The sequence below is a fragment of the Caretta caretta genome, chromosome 5 (genome assembly GCF_965140235.1).
Source record: "Caretta caretta isolate rCarCar2 chromosome 5, rCarCar1.hap1, whole genome shotgun sequence".
NCBI lineage: Eukaryota > Metazoa > Chordata > Testudines > Cheloniidae > Caretta > Caretta caretta.
This window is the reverse complement of record NC_134210.1, coordinates 44,681,642-44,697,151: the sequence shown is the minus strand read 5'-3', so window position 1 is coordinate 44,697,151 and position 15,510 is coordinate 44,681,642. Positions and strand designations below refer to the sequence as shown.

At 43.6% G+C, this 15,510-nt stretch overlaps 1 protein-coding gene across 1 annotated transcript; it reads right to left on the bottom strand.

Moving 5' to 3' along the window:
- Positions 1-2,313: 2,313 nt before the first annotated feature.
- On the bottom strand, positions 2,314-7,072 carry CCNB1 (cyclin B1). Its single transcript, XM_048851371.2, has 9 exons — positions 6,913-7,072; positions 6,372-6,527; positions 6,178-6,291; positions 5,521-5,703; positions 4,745-4,903; positions 3,950-4,186; positions 3,366-3,506; positions 2,904-3,014; positions 2,314-2,560 (listed from the first exon to the last, which is right to left on the bottom strand). The coding sequence occupies exons 1-9, from the start codon at positions 6,931-6,933 to the stop codon at positions 2,450-2,452; spliced, it is 1,233 nt and encodes a 410-aa protein (XP_048707328.1). The 5' UTR covers positions 6,934-7,072; the 3' UTR covers positions 2,314-2,449.
- Between the last annotated feature and the right edge of the window lie 8,438 nt (positions 7,073-15,510).

The following is a 15,510-nucleotide window of genomic DNA, read 5'->3' as shown; positions in this document are numbered from 1 at the left end:
AGGTCTCTGTGTGCTGCTGCTTACAGGCACTTGCCTTGCAGCTCCCAGCCAATGGGAGCTGCAGAGTTGGTGCTTGGGGTGGGTGGGGACACAGCACACGGAGACCCCCTCTCCAGGTCTATGCCAGTTGCTTCTGGGAGCAGTGTGGAGCAAGGGCGGGAAGGAAGCCTGCCTTAGCTCTGCTGCCAGCAGTGATGGCTGGGGGCCCCTAGGCCATTGCCCCCTTTCTCTCCTGTCAGCAGGCCTGGTTTTCTTGGAAGTTTGTGCAAGACCAGCCTGAGGTCTGAGAGTGATGTGCTTACACACACACACCCACCCACCCCTTTTAAGGAAACAGTACATGTAAGTAATTCTCCCCCCATCCTGTTTTATAAGATCTCATTGAACAGGTTACTAAATTTGTTTCATATTTAATTTATATATAAAAAGAATTGGAACATTACCACTTCATAAAGTCCAATTCTGTGACACTGACAGACCAGCCAACTAGTGTATGAACCATAACAAGAGGTATTGCACTTATATCAAGACAATTTGTGAATTTCAGAGATGTACTAGACTAGCACTCACTCAATTACTACAAATTAATGAATAGAAATGAAGGGTAGATGCTAAATATGTTTGTGTTTACCTATATTCGGTGAGAAGTTTAAAAGAATAACCAAATAGCTTATAGATCAGGAGTTCTCAAACTGAGAGGTTGGGACCCCTCAGGGTCACAAGCTGTCGGCCTCCACTTCAAACCCTGCTTTGCCTCCAGCATTTATAATGGTGTTATAAAGTAGAAACCACTTAAAAAAAATATATTTAAGCATGAGGGTCACAGTGAGAGGCTTGCTCTGTAAAAGGGGTCACCACAACAAAAGTTTGAGAACCACTGTTGTGGATGCTAATTTCCTTTCATGTCTTAATTATGTATGTGACTGTCCAGTTAACCAGTCCTCCATTATAACAGAGATAAACTGAAGACAATGTAGGTATTAGTTTCCTACAATATTTTACACCTTTGATCTTATGGTTAATTGCCATATGTTAATCAGGGTAACGGCTTACCCATGTATGCCTAGTAAACAGAATGTTAGCTTTAAAGTGATGGGACGGTGTGTGCTTAAAGAATCCTCAGTCATATGATGTGCTCAAAAATGCATAACAGCTGCTTCAGGTATAAAAATGAAACCTGGGGCCTGATCCTTTCATCTCTAGTCTGCTTAAACTTTGACCAGGTAAAAACTATTTGGAAGAGTTCCATCCAACATGTATTTGGAATACCCTGGAAAAAAAATGCAAGGACGGACTTTAACTTTACATCTAAGCTGCCTTTTCATTCTGATCTGATGACATCATTCGAGAGATACCTTTTACAAGCCAGCAGTTGAATCTAGTACGGCTCTGATCCTGAACTATGAACACAGAATCACTTGTATGTATATTGATCTTTTAACCATGTGTAGCTCTTTCCTTTTAATGCTAAATCTAAGATTTAGTTATCAAGGATTGGCAGACAGGAGGATATGTAGGTAATATCTGAGATTCATATTGACCTCAGGATGTGTCTAATCCTTTGGGATTGGTGAGCCAAGTGCAAGTATAGTAGTGAACTAATTGACAGTACAAGTTCTCCACAAAAGGTAGTTTACTAGTCATCATACATCCATTACAACACTGAATGGATTTATGGTAGTCATGAGAGCACTTTTAATATTCTAAGATTATGCCTGCTACTCCTATGTCATCTCTTTGAGAGAGACAGACTGAGACAGGCACCTGCCAATACTGCATCTCCTCTGGAGAGATTAAACTTTTACATTGATGCAGTGTATGGGTCGCATAGCCAGGCCATCTGTTCTCCAGGCTAAGACACCCATGGCATTTTAGGTTAGAGGGGAGATGACTAGAAAAGCTGGACACCTGTAGCAAGAGGTAGTGGTAAGTTATATGCTCTGTGTTCTTAAGGATGAACCTATAGCTTGATGTTAGCAAAGCTGCACTACATTTTTACAGTGCAATAAACACATTTCTGCAGCTATGATGGGAAATCTGCCCTTGCTCTGGCAAATACAGTTGGTAGATGTCAGGATGGTCTCTTGCTACTGAGATTTTCTCTGGCATTATAGGGCCCACTGATCCTGCTCTTAGTGCAAAAAAAGAGTTTTGTTTTGTTTTTTTTTAAGCTGAGACAACCCCTACCCCTGTGAGCACTCCAGGTAAACTTAGAGTGACAAGGTGGGTGAGAATAAGCAAGCAGCTTCCCAGGTTAAGGTTTCTCACTGGAAAGTGATTATAACTTAGACTTAATCATGATAGGAAACCAAGTAAGAAGCATAAAATGCTTTATTAAAAGCTTTAGGTCAAGGACAAGATTATATATATATATACACACACACACAAACATACAATGGCACATGGTGCCAACTTTAGACTAAATTTTGCTAGTTTTATATAAAAAAAGTTATACCACTTTTGACACAGGCTTAGCCAGATCCTGTATGACTGCAGAGTTAAGCAGTGGAAGAGTGCTAATCTTAGCATTTTTGCTGCTGGCATATTTATTCTTGACTGTCTGAAATGAGATGAAAAGGAGGTTAAGTCTTGCATATTATAATTCCAGATGTTGCGGGGGGGGGTCAGTTTCCAACTAGACATTGGACAAGAGCTGAAAATTAGTCAGCTCGTCCAATGGCAGGTCTATGAATATCCAAAACCCACATTTAAGCAACCTTTTCCATGAGCTCACACCAGAGACTGTCTATACGAGACAGGTAGACCAGAGTGTCTATATTTACTGGTTAAACTTCATTAGTGAGCAGTTTGTTGAGTTAAGAGTTGTGCTGCACCAAGTGTTCTGTATTACTTGGTTCCCACCTTCACCATACCCATCCCGTAGAGGAAAATAAGTTCCTTACCATGTGCTTTGTAAGGCCCTGATTCACTAGGATCACATTCTTTGCCATATGTTGCATGACGGGGTGAAGAGCACTCTCAGTGTACGACATGTAGTGTTCTAAAGTTAGTGTCTAAGACAAGGAAACTAGAGTTATTCAGTAGTTTACACCAATTCTGTTAACCACCACCTAGAGGCAAAGATATGCTCCTTACTTCAAGCAGCACGACCTACATCCCATGTTCCCTTTCCAGAGTTGGAAGGATGTCATGCTTTCCACAAGCCCATCTTATTTTAGGTGGAACTTGCTTGGTACTAAGTCCAGAGTTCCCATTTTGGGAAATGGAACCATGCACCCTAGCCACTAATATAGGCTGGAGTTTAGTGTAGTTTGCTGCAGAATTCAGTGGGGTACCCCTTGTACGTTAGCTGTACCCACTTGATCAGTTTAGTCTCAAACTGGCAAGCACCAAGCTGGACTTACCCACTCGCCACCATTAAGAACCTTTAGAGCCAAGCAAAAAGCAGCTGCAGCAATCTGGGATGGAGGGTAGTGTACCATTTCATAATCCACCAGGGATAATTCCATCAGATATTTGGCTAGAGTGTGCTGTTCTAGGTCCACCTAGAACAAGAATCAAGCATTAGTTGTCCTGCAGGAAGCCCCCCCCGGGGAGGTGGGGGAAGAGAACCAAACCCATTCTACTTCTATTCTAGGGGGTGTAGAAAACAGACTGTCCCTAGCCCCACAGCTCTTGTTGCATAGCTTATGCAAGTCTTGTCCCATTATTAGTGCACCTGTTTCTGCCAATTGTGGCTTCTCCTTTTTGCCTGTACTAGGAGCAGCTTAGTCAGGTCTGCAAGCAACTCCATTCCCCTGAATATCAGCTGTCTTTGTGCATAGCTCTAAAGTGGCAGCTAGCTACCAGCCAGGACCAGAAACTTTCATTTTGGAGAAGCTGCATGGATGGAATTTTGTCCATTTATGAATACCTTCAGATCAACTTGCAGAAGTTCTAAAGTGATAAGTTCCTTTAAGAGAGGCTTCTAGAGCCTCATGAATTTTACCTCTCCAATCTTTGATGCCCTCCTTAGAAAGTGCAGTGGCAGAGGGCGGCCCAAGGCAAAGTCTAGAGCTTGTAGAATCTTCCTTTCCATTTGTTTGATCTGGTACTTGGTGTAAGTGTGGTCTGTTACAAAGGCAAAGTCCCCAATTTCAGGAGGATACATTTCCTCATACTTGCTGGCAATAAACATGGCCGTGACACCAACCAGCTGCAACATCTTCTTGGGCACACTGTTGTCCTATAGTAAGGAAGTGTTTAAGACAGGAATTTCAAAAGCCAATAAGCATATTTGTCACAGGACAGCTGGCTACATGCTGATGAAGTCAGGTTTAACACAAGAGTCTTTATACTACATTTAGTTTACTGCCCATCACTGTCGTGACCACACTGAAGTTCCTGGCCTGTTAGGAGGTAGTGTGAGTTTTAGTGTGCTACAGCAATTTATGAAGGAGTTACAGGAAAACAATTAAGAAGCTTCTAGATTAGCTGCAAGGAGGATTGTCATTAGCACACTAAAGCCACAATGATTCACATCAAGTACAAAGTTAGGTCCACAAATGTAGTGCTTAAAAACTAGTTATATTAAGTAATCCAATTAGTCATGTTTAATGATCCTGAAGTCTGAATTTTAATTTCAAAAGGATTATAGGAAAGGCAGATTGCTTTTCATAGTGACTGCATAGCAACATTAAGTAACATTCAGCTTGGGCTGTGTTCAGATGTCACTCTTATCCACTATATGCTAGAGATCAACAGAATCATGTCAAAGGAACAAGGTTCCAGGTCATGCCCTTACCTGCAGAAAGCGATCAATGATGGCAGCAGTCATGTACATAGTCTCTGAAAGTAGTCTGAATTTCATCTGAACCTGCACAAGCCAGTCAATTAGGATAGCCCGCATGTTTCCAGTAACTTCCTGGCCTGCCAGGTATTTTGGTCTGACAGCTTGTTGCTTCTGCATGGAAAAAGGAATGTTTGTTACAATAGCAATTCCTGCATGTGAGGAGCATTGGCACTACTGTAGACCCTTTAGAAAACTGTAGGGGTTGCTAGTCTTGGCCAAAAAAGTGCAGAGTCTCACTTCAAATATCTCTTGGCCAAAGAAGGCCACAGTACATGGCAATTGTGGCTACTTTGCCTTAGTAGAGTAAATGTCAGTGCTGATAGTTTTAGTAGGCTAGTTCTGCTGATCACTAATGTTTTCAGAGTCTGTTAGAGCTCTTATATGCAGTGTATTTGTAGCCATGTTGGTCACAGGATATGAGAGAGACCTAGTGGGTGAAGGAATCTTTTATTGGACCAAATTCTGTTGGTGAGAGAGCAGAGCTCTGTGTGGCTCAAAAGCTTCTCACCAACAGAAATTGGTCCAATAAAAGACAAGGTCCCACCTTGTCTCTCTAGGTTGTTAGATTAAGAGAAATGCTTGCCGAGATTCCCGCAATTTAGGAGTACCATAAGACAAGTTAAGGAATAGATGTCCAGTTTCCCAAATCGCGATTGCACCAAAGATATGGAGACATACTAGAGTCAGAGTAAAGTAGAATGGCAGCAGATATGGTTCTTTGTACCAACCTCAAGGTCTCTTAGATAGCCATAGATGTCCTTTACATATTCACTGCAGAGATTTGGGTCAGCCCCATCGTCTGCATCTACATCTTTCACTTCAAGCAAGACGTCAGAAAAAGCCTGGCACAGCACCTCCTCTGCTGGCACAGATCCAGAGGTCTCCATGGGGCTTGGGGATGGAGACTCCAACTGGGGAGAAAGTTTAAGATTGAGTCTTCAGTAGAAGCTATTGGTGCACAGGGAGGTGGATTGCCTGCACCAATGGGAGAACCCCTCACATGGTTGGAGTCTACACTGAAGAGCTACAGGTGCACCTGTAGCCTTTCAAGTGTAGGCAGGTTCTCAGGTACTGCACTAGTGGGGCCATATAGATACCTTATTTATCTACTACTGATGGGTTAGCTAAATAATCCACTCACAGACTGCTACTTGACTTCACCACTGCTTTTATCCTTCCCCCGGGGGAGGGAACGGAGCTTGTAGGTGATGGGAGAAGCAGGCTCCACAGGCAGAGGCTCCAAGCCACGCAGGAGTCAGTGAGGTCATGGTACGTGTGGAGTGTGAAGAAGCGTGTTCCTCCTCCAGGCTCACCACGAGCCCTGCTGGTTGTGGCTAGCTCAGAGCAGGGGCTGCATGCCCAAGGGACTGGCACCGCACGGATACCTTAGCAGGCTCGGTGATTGGCTTCTGCTCCTTAGCCGGCTGGATCACCGTCTCCGCGGCTCTGATCGCTTTCCTGGCAAGGGGCTTCACCGCAGCGCTGGGGGGCTTCGCTTCCTGAGGAGAGAGAAGGGGGCCGTGAGCGGGCCAGGCTCGGGCTGCTCAGGGCTGCGTTGGGGACAGGCTCCGGGCCTTACCTTTTTGGGAAGCGCTTTGGGCGGCTGCTCGCCCACTTTGTTGCCGATGTCGCCCAGGGCAGTTCTCGGCCTGAGGCCGGGCTTGGCAGCAGCCGCTCCCCGCTTGGCGGCGGCCACATTGCTCTTCACTTGGTTCTCGGCGTTGACTCTGGTATTCTGCGGAGAAAAGTACCGGTCAGCGCGGCAGGCCTGGGCGGGGAGGGGACACTACGGCACCTCCACGCAACCTTCTGGGCGGCAGCTTCCTCGGGCGCAGCACTGCCCCCAGGTCCTCCCAGGCCATGGGCTCGCCGCTGAGCCAAGCCATTAGCCAGGCTTGCCCGAGCCTGCTCCAGGCGAGCAAACTGCGGGGGGTTGGAGTTGTTCCCTGCAGCGGGCCCGGGGAAGAAGCTGTAGCAGCACCCCGCGTGGAGGCGGATAGGTCCCCGCTTATACGCTCGCTATCTGCCCCCCACCCCGGAGAAGGAAGGGCCGCAGCCACCCATTCCCCTCCACGGGGGAAGCCAGGCGGGGCCCATGACCCCTTCTTGCCACCACTTACCCTGCTAATCCGCAGCGCCATGGCCCCCTGCGCCTTCTACACCACCGAGCCCCGAACCCTGGCTCCTCCGCTGCCGCTTGTTGTCCTGACAGCGGCTCAGCTCTCAAATGCACGATCCCGCAGTACCTACCGCCGCAGGTTTAAACCACGCACCGGGCTCCGTTCATTGGCTGCCCCTTCGTCTTCTCTCGATTGCCATTGGCCGCTCCTCGTTCCACCCCGAATGCGTCGCCGTGGAGACCCGGCGCTGATTCCTTTGGACGTTCGAAAAGGGGGCGGGGCAACTGGGGAGGGGGCTGGTTGTACCACGTGACGCCTTGTTGCATTTATGATTTCATCTCAGGAATAGGGGGGCTGCGTAGATTGGAGCCTGGGGGGTGGGACGTGGAGTTTGGCTAGATCCGTGGTTGGCAGTGTTTCAGTGGCTGTGTACATTCATTAACCCAGGAATTCTTAAAAGCAAGCTTCGCCTTGGGGAAGCATTAATGTAATATTCTGCATGGTGCCTATCGACCTTTGTTTCCTGATCGTGCTGGTTCTGAGGGTTAGTCACTATTATTGGAAATTCCAACACAGTCTGTACTTCAGGATTCAGAATTCACTGTCAGTCTAAATAAGGAATTAAAAAGTAAAATAAATATTGACCTCTTTGTGTCTGAATTAATTTTTTGAAAGAGGACATCTCATTGAGATGTTGGGTGAAGCAGGTAAGCTGGGAACAGATGTATGAAGGACATGGGCATGTCTCCTGGAGCAGAAATCCAGGATTGTAGGGGGATAGGGTTATGTGGAGTGAAAGTGGGATGGAGAGTGTGCCAGTCTGTACTCCTTTTTATAGGACTACAATAAATCATGTAGGTAGTATGCCTTGTGAAGTATCATTTGAATATTTGTAAGTTACTGATCATTATTATGATCATTATTACATTACAGTTTCCACGGTATGCATCTGATGAAGTGAGCTGTAGCTCACGAAAGCTCATGCTCAAATAAATCGGTTAGTCTCTAAGGTGCCACAAGTACTCCTTTTCTTTTTGCGAATACAGACTAACACGGCTGTTACTCTGAAACCTGTCATTATTATCCTGGTAAAATATGCATGGCAACATTGTATGTAAAGTTATAAGATTCTAGTGTATGATGTTATTGAGACATACTTCAAATTTGGGGAGCAGTCACACACTGGTTCTCCATAGACAAAAGCAGGGCTTAAATGTAGCCAGAGCCACCCAGAGCAAAGCTCTGGTAATTATTTTCAAACCCACAGGAGCCACAGTGCGTCTCGCGGGGCAGATGTCCTGAGCCCTGGTACACCCTGCTGGACTGAAACCAGTAAGACTGGTGAGAGAGACCTTTGCTTTGAATTCACTCTATCTTGTTCAGTTAGACCAGGGGTTCTCAAACTGAGGGTCATGACCCCCCCAGGGGGTCACAAGGTTATTACATGGGGGGGGTCACGAGCTGTCAGCCTCTACCCCCAAATCCTGCTTCGCCTCCAGCATTTATAATAATGTTAAATATTTTAAAAGTGTTTTTAATTTATAAAGGGGATTGCACTCAGAGGCTTGCTGTGTGAAAGGGGTCACCAGTACAAAAATTTGAGAACCACTGAGTTAGACATTAGTTTCATTTTATTTTTATTTTCTTATGACTTTTTTGCCTCATTACTTGAGTCACTTAAAATCTATCTTTCTGTAGTTAATAAACTTGTTTTACTATTTTATCTAAATCAGTGTGTTTGGACTGAATTGTTTAGGAAAATCCATTTGCGGTAATAGGATTTGTGCATATCATGTTCTATTAATAAAACGGTAGATTTTATATGAGCTTGTCTTCTCCAGGAGAGGGCTTGGCAATACAAGGCATACCCTTCTGGGAGAAAGTCTGAGAATGGGAGTGGTAACTCTCAGGACATGTCTATACTCAAACTTAAGTTGACCTATGTTAGGTCGATTTACAACCACCACAGTAATTACTGTGTTTTTTCATGCCCACATTGCCATCTTTTGCTGGTGGTGCACATCCTCATCGGGAGTGCTGTAAGGGTATAGATATTCAGGCCTGTCTGCAAAGGCCTATACTTTAAGAATTTAGGTATATGTTTATCATTTAGCTAGTTATAATAGAGGTATACAAGAGAGAATGAAAATCACTGTCTGACTGTATAAGGCCTTTTCTCACTGTGACAGTCTGAGGCCCTGTTCTTAGGCTAAGGCCTCTGGCTAAGTAGCAGAGGCAGCCATAAGCTGGGAAGCAAATGGTCACATCCTCACATTCCAAACTAGTCACATTGAAATAAGGTGCTATTGGGCTGTTAGAAATACAATCCTGTCCTGATAATGCCTATCGCCTCCAGAGAAAGGGAAGTACCTAGAAGATGTAAAAGGAAACTTAGTTTGATAGCATCCTGTCTGGCAAGAACTCACTTATCAATAGCTGGGATGTGAAATCCTCATTTCTGTGTTGTTCTATCACTGTAGTCCCCTTTTCCCTATTGTTTGTCTGTATAATCTGTCTGGTTCTGTGATCATTTCTGTCTGCTGTATAATTAATTTTGCTGGGTTTAAACTAATTAAGGTGGTGGGATATAATTGGTTGGCTAATCATGTTACAATATGTTAGGATGGGTTAGTTAAATTTCAGTAAAATGATTGGTTAAGGTATAGCTAAGCAGAACTCAAGTTTTACTATATAGTCTGCAGTCAATCAGGAAGTAAGAGGGGAATGGGAACAGGGAAATTGGAATCATGTTTTGCTAAGGGGAAAATGGGAACAGGGACACAGGTAAGGCTCTGTGGTGTCAGAGCTGGGAAGGGGACACTAAGGAAGGAAATTGGAATCATGCTTGCTGGAAGTTCACCCCAATAAACATTGAATTGCTTTGGACTTTGGGTATTGCTGCTCTCTGTTCATGTGAGAAGGACCAGGGAAGTAAGTGGGTGAAGGGAAAAGCCCCTAACAAGTGCTTCCACCAGCTTAAGGGGGGGCAGTGGTGGGAGGGGGCTGAGAGCCTGGCTACCACGAGGCTTTCAGCTCCCTGCCGGGAGCTGGGATGCCTCCCTGGGCTCTTGGCTCACTGTTCCCCACCAGGAGCCTGGGCAGCAACCCGGCTCAGAGCAGGGAGCTGGGAGCCTGGGCAGCAGCCCAGTGAGGAGCCAGGGGCAGCAGTCCTTGCAGTGTGCCAAGGAGTAACGTCACAGATCACTGCAGTGCCGGGGGAGTCTGGCTGTGAAGTGGGAACATGGTGGGTGGCCTAAAGGAAACTGCAGTTGGGAAATGGAGGGTGGGTTGGGTGGAGAAGGAAGTGTGGGAAAACTAGAGTAGCTCTGAGGCTTTGATGTAAATAGAGGGAGTCAGTTGGATCAGGAGCTTTGGAGTAAGAGTGAAGCAACAGTGATGAAGGAGAGGTGAGCCAGATGAGAGAGAGAAGATGCCACGGGCTGCAGATAGCTGAGTCAGGATTGGTAAAGGTGCTGGAAGGCTGACTAAGGAGCAGCCCCCAGAAGTAGTCTAAGAAGGGGCAGAGGGCTGGATGGGCTATGGAGTCTGCTTGTTTTGCTTCCACACTACCGTGGCCTTTAACCTATGGACAACTCTACCTCCGAGGGAGCCTGTCAATGAGCTGTGGAACTGCCTACCATCAGCAGCATCCCTTGCACTTTCTCCCTATTCCAGTGCAGGGGAAAGCAAACCGATAGCTTAATGATATGCTACCCCAATACATGTAATACTGTAATGCATCACTATTTTCAGTTTATCTTGCTCTTTAGCAGTTGGACTGTTTGTCACTGTTATATTATGTACAGCTGTTGCTGTTTCACCCTTGTTTGTTTTGCCCATGTTTCAGCTTTGTAAAGGCAGCTGGACTGTGCCTAAATATGTTTACCTTCAATAAAGCTTTGGAGGATGCGTGTGTCTGGAGTTAAAATAGGTAAACAACAAATAGAAAATGACAAGTTCACCATATTTATTTCATACAAGTCTAGTGCATGTCACACTCCTGCAGCAACGTGTGATCAGCCCCATGAATCAGCCCAGTGTACTCACCCCACAGGTCAAGAACCCAGCTGCACAAGGTATCTTACTGCCTTTGCTGTAGTGGACCCTGGACAGGAATCAAGAGGTGCACTAGTGGCTGGCTGTAAGCAGTCTCCAAACCATTGGTGTCTTCCATCCATTTTGCCCCAGAATATTCTCTCTTCTCCTCACTGATTGTGAAGCACTCAACATGCCCCAAAATGGAAATATTTTGATCCAGCTATGCTGCTGCATTGTCGCATCTCTGCAGGCTCCTTTACAGGTTGGGCTCTCTGGCCCGACTATATCTGCCCTAACACACCAAAGCCAGTGATTCCCCTAATGCACCATCAACCCTCTTCAGGAAGGGAGACTATGATGCATCATGGGAGATGTAGTCTGACAAGAGAGCCTATCATATAGAGGAGAGCGGAAGCATGATATACCCCAACTACTGTTCTTTGGAGACCCTATGGCAGCATTTCTAAATTGAATTTTTTCAGTTTAAAATTTTTCCTCAAATAAGTTGTGGAAAAATTGGCAAATTATCATGATTTTTATGAAAAAAAATATCCTATTTTCTGATCAGCTCTAATAATTAACTTGCGATTCCCCAACAGCAGGTTAGAGCACAGTGAATACAAAGTCTTACAGAAGTTGCCTCAGAGGTAAGGAGATGGTGAATCTCTGACTTTCACTTACTCCCAAAGGGAAGCTCTCCTGTGGAAGTCCCGCCCAACCACCGACAGGGCAAAGTTTGCATCTAGAGCCATCTGCAGGTTTTTGCAGAATAGTATTAAAGAGAGGAAAAATCCTGGAGGGTAATTGATCATCATTGTGGCTCACAGAACTGAGGAGGAACCCACTGCTTGCATTGGCACAGGCTACCACAAAACATGTAAAGATAACATACTTTTACAGAAGAGGGGCATCTCCCCACCCCATTTTGTGTTCTAGGGATATGGACAAGAAGAAATATGCGTTATTGTCTTAATTTCTACATGCTACAACCAATTTTAGAACAAAAAGCAATGTGCATTGTGAGTTATTATGGATTTCCATGAAAAGCTGTTAGTATTTTCAGAAGAAAGTCTCTACCTACTAAAACTGCACATTTTTACACTTTACAACAGGACAGGAGGTTTCTTTGAAGCTAGTAAGATTTAAGTGTACATTACAAGCCATAGTAAAGCTCACAATCTAACGTAGCATAGTGCTGTAGTATTGACTAATATGAGCAGTAGCAGTCTGAGTTCATCTTCTGCACCACGAGCACGTCGCAAAAGGTAAAACTGAACCTTCTATAAAATTTTTAATCTGCCCATTTATACATCCCATGAGATGAAAAGAAAATTCCAGAAGGCAAGATGCAGTGCATGATAAACATTCAAAAAATACAAACGAGATAGCTGCAGTTTCAGAGATTAAACTGATTTAGAACATACAATAAAACACTCTCTACCTGTACACAAATCAAATTACTAGAACAGGAACTTGTGTGAGAAACTGAAAAACTGTCTCACAGTCCAATTCTGCTCGATTGTGCAGTGAAACCTGAACCCTTTGCTTAAAAATATGGTTATAGCCTGAAAAGGGTTTCTATGGAAGTGGCAGAATGTCTCTCTCTGACTCTATCCACATGGACAAACAAAGTGTGGTTTCCAATTGTTGGCCTAAAACAATTGAGGAGCCCTCTTAATGCTTATTAAGATGCAGGGTAATATGTTTGAAAGTATGAAAGGTTGTAGGCTAGAGTAAGCCTAGGCTACACCACCACCACAGAACGTGCTTTTAAATGTGCTAGCCTGGGTCTTAGGCCTTATCTAGGCTACAATTTAAGGTGTGATGTTAGCATGTCTAGACAAGACCTTAATATGCATTAAGAGGTCTTTTCAATTGCTGAGAACTTGAAGTATCACACCTTTTTGCCTATCAGGACGTGCCATTGACTTCCTACTCAGGTTGGTCAGTTTACAGCCACCTCAACTACCAATACTGCAACTCAAACTTGACCATGATGTGTGAAGGTGGTCCCAAACATTGTTTGAAAGACTTGTTCAACAGTTTGTCAACACATTATTCTCCTCCTCTGATAATCAGGTTTAAGTTGCCTGATAGCTGTGATCACATAAGTCTACTAGTTCCGTAGTTGGCCAGAGCCCGCCCAGAAAAAAAATGGACAATAAAAAACTCAAAGCAGAAAAAAAATCCCCTTTGCATGTTGAATTTGCAGTAGCATCTGCAAGTTAGTGGTTTTCTTTCTAGCTCACACAACCATCAATAAAATAAACGCAATCAGAACATTAGCAATTCTGTTGATGTAGACAGATGATCATCCTGATCACACTTCCAGGGCTGTATTGGTTCTGTAGCGCTTACAGAAGTAAAAACTTATTTAAGTTGCAAACAACTGAATCCACACATGTAAGATTTGTTGAGTAAGGAAGATGCCATTTTTACAGACAGTTTTTCTGGCCACAGCTACATTTAAAAAAAAAAAAATCAGGCCAGTTGCTGTAGAAATTATTCTAATTCAGCACTATTGGAAGAGAAGAGAATGGCATGGAACTTCCTTGTTTAACACAGACATACTGGAAATTAATACAGAAGGCAAGAAAAATTCTTATCACAAAATAAGTTGGTTTGCTAAATGATATTTTAAATATTATTGTTCAGTTTGATATGATACAGTAGTTACTATGTCATTGTATGCTAAATTCCACAAACAGTAGTTCACGTCTTTCATAATTAAGATCAAAATATAAGAATTCAGGTACCTTCTCCAAACTGTATAAACAGGACAAGCTTTCTGGTGGCACCTTAAAGACTAACAGATTTAATTGGGCATAAGATTTCGTGAGTAAAACGTCACTTCTTCAGATGCATGGAGTGAAAATTACAGATGCAGGCATTATATGAGGACACATGAAGGGAAGGGAGTTACCTCACAAGTGGAAAACCAGTGTTGGCAGGGCCAATTCCATCAGGGTGGATGTAGTCCACTCCAGTAATAGATGAGGCGGTGTCAATTCCAGGAGAGGCAAAGCTGCTTTTGTAATGAGCCAACCACTCCCAGTCCCTATTCAAGCCCAAATTAATGGTGTTAAATTTGCAAATGAATTTTAGTTCTGTTGTTTCTTTGAAATCTTTTTTTGTCCAAGTATAGCTACTTTTAAATCTTCTATAGAATGACCAGGAAGATTGAAGTGTTCTCCTACTGGCTTTTGTATGTTACCATTTCTGATGTCCGGTTTGTGTCCTCACTTACAGACAGCCCCCCAAGCTGAAGCAAATACTCACCAGCAACTATACACCACAGACACACTAACCCAGGAACCAATCCCTGTAGCAAACCTCGTTGCCTACTCTGTCCCCATATCTACTCTAGTGATACTATCAGAGGACCCAACCACATCAGCCACACCATCAGAGGCTCATTCACCTGCACATCTACTGTTATATATGCCATCATGTGCCAGCAATGCCCCTCTGCCATGTACATTGGCCAAACCAGACAGTCCCTACAGAAAAGAATAAATGGACACACATTGGACATCAGGAATGTTTTTGTGGATATAGACTAACATGGCTACCCCGATACAGAACAAGCTTTGTGTCACAATAAAAATATTGAGCAAATATGTGGACTAAATGATGAAAACTACTCAGTTACATTAAGTTAACCATTGCATTATGTGATTGCTGATTTTGAAGGACACATGTAAGTGTTTTTAATATAGGAAAAGGAAAAGCATGAGCATGGCACAGGGAAATAAATTAATAACTTTAAGGAAGTCTGTCTCCAACACACACAGTAAGAAACAGATGCCCTCTTAACTACTGTGGATTATTTTATTACCAGGCTTCTGCTAAGAGAACAGTGAGTAAGGCTTTTCTTCTGTTATGTATATATTGGCTAAAGTAAATATTTTTCACTTAAATTTACACATTTTGCCTTATCTTGCAAAGCCCCAGACTGTTAATATGGATTACAGGGACATTTTCCTTAGTACTGTACTGCACAATGGTATAGTTTACATAAGTAAATCAGTTATGACAAGAGACATAATATACTACATCCAGTCTATGGGTAAGTTTTTTGAATTAGATGACAGATTTAGGGTAGGCTCCATTACCTAGCCACAATAGAAAGCCATGCTTTTTTGTCTAGACATGTTACATTTTAAGTTGATGGAAAGATACTGTTCAGCTGCTCCTGAACAACACTGTGAGCTTCTTAACATCTAATCCAAAGAGTCTTCCATGATAAACAAGGCACTGAAGAGTTCATTACCAGCTCATTCAGCTGCTCCTCCTCCCACCTTATGAATTAACTTCAATTGACTATGAAATAGCTCTTTGCACAATGCTGAGATATTCCACAATTTTCTATTCAATGTCACAGAACTTACATATATCAATTGCATGAAATTCCATAATTAGTTACCCTGCTAAGGAGAAAGAAATCTAAGCATCTAAAAATGACTGGATTATACCATTTTAACAGGAAGAGAATAGCTAGAGAAGAGAGCTGGTTAAGATGTTCAGGGATGAAACTTCAAACAATAATATTTCACTTGC

Bases quoted from the DNA above. Each gene is read 5' to 3' on its own strand.
- CCNB1 (XM_048851371.2), bottom strand. From the start codon at position 6,933: ATGGCGCTGCGGATTAGCAGG. The intron at 6,292-6,371 runs GTAAGGCCCGGA...CTCTCTCCTCAG, and splicing joins CCAAAGCGCTTCCCAAAAAG to GAAGCGAAGCCCCCCAGCGC. The intron at 4,187-4,744 runs GTAAGGGCATGA...TCCTTACTATAG, and splicing joins TCATTGATCGCTTTCTGCAG to GACAACAGTGTGCCCAAGAA.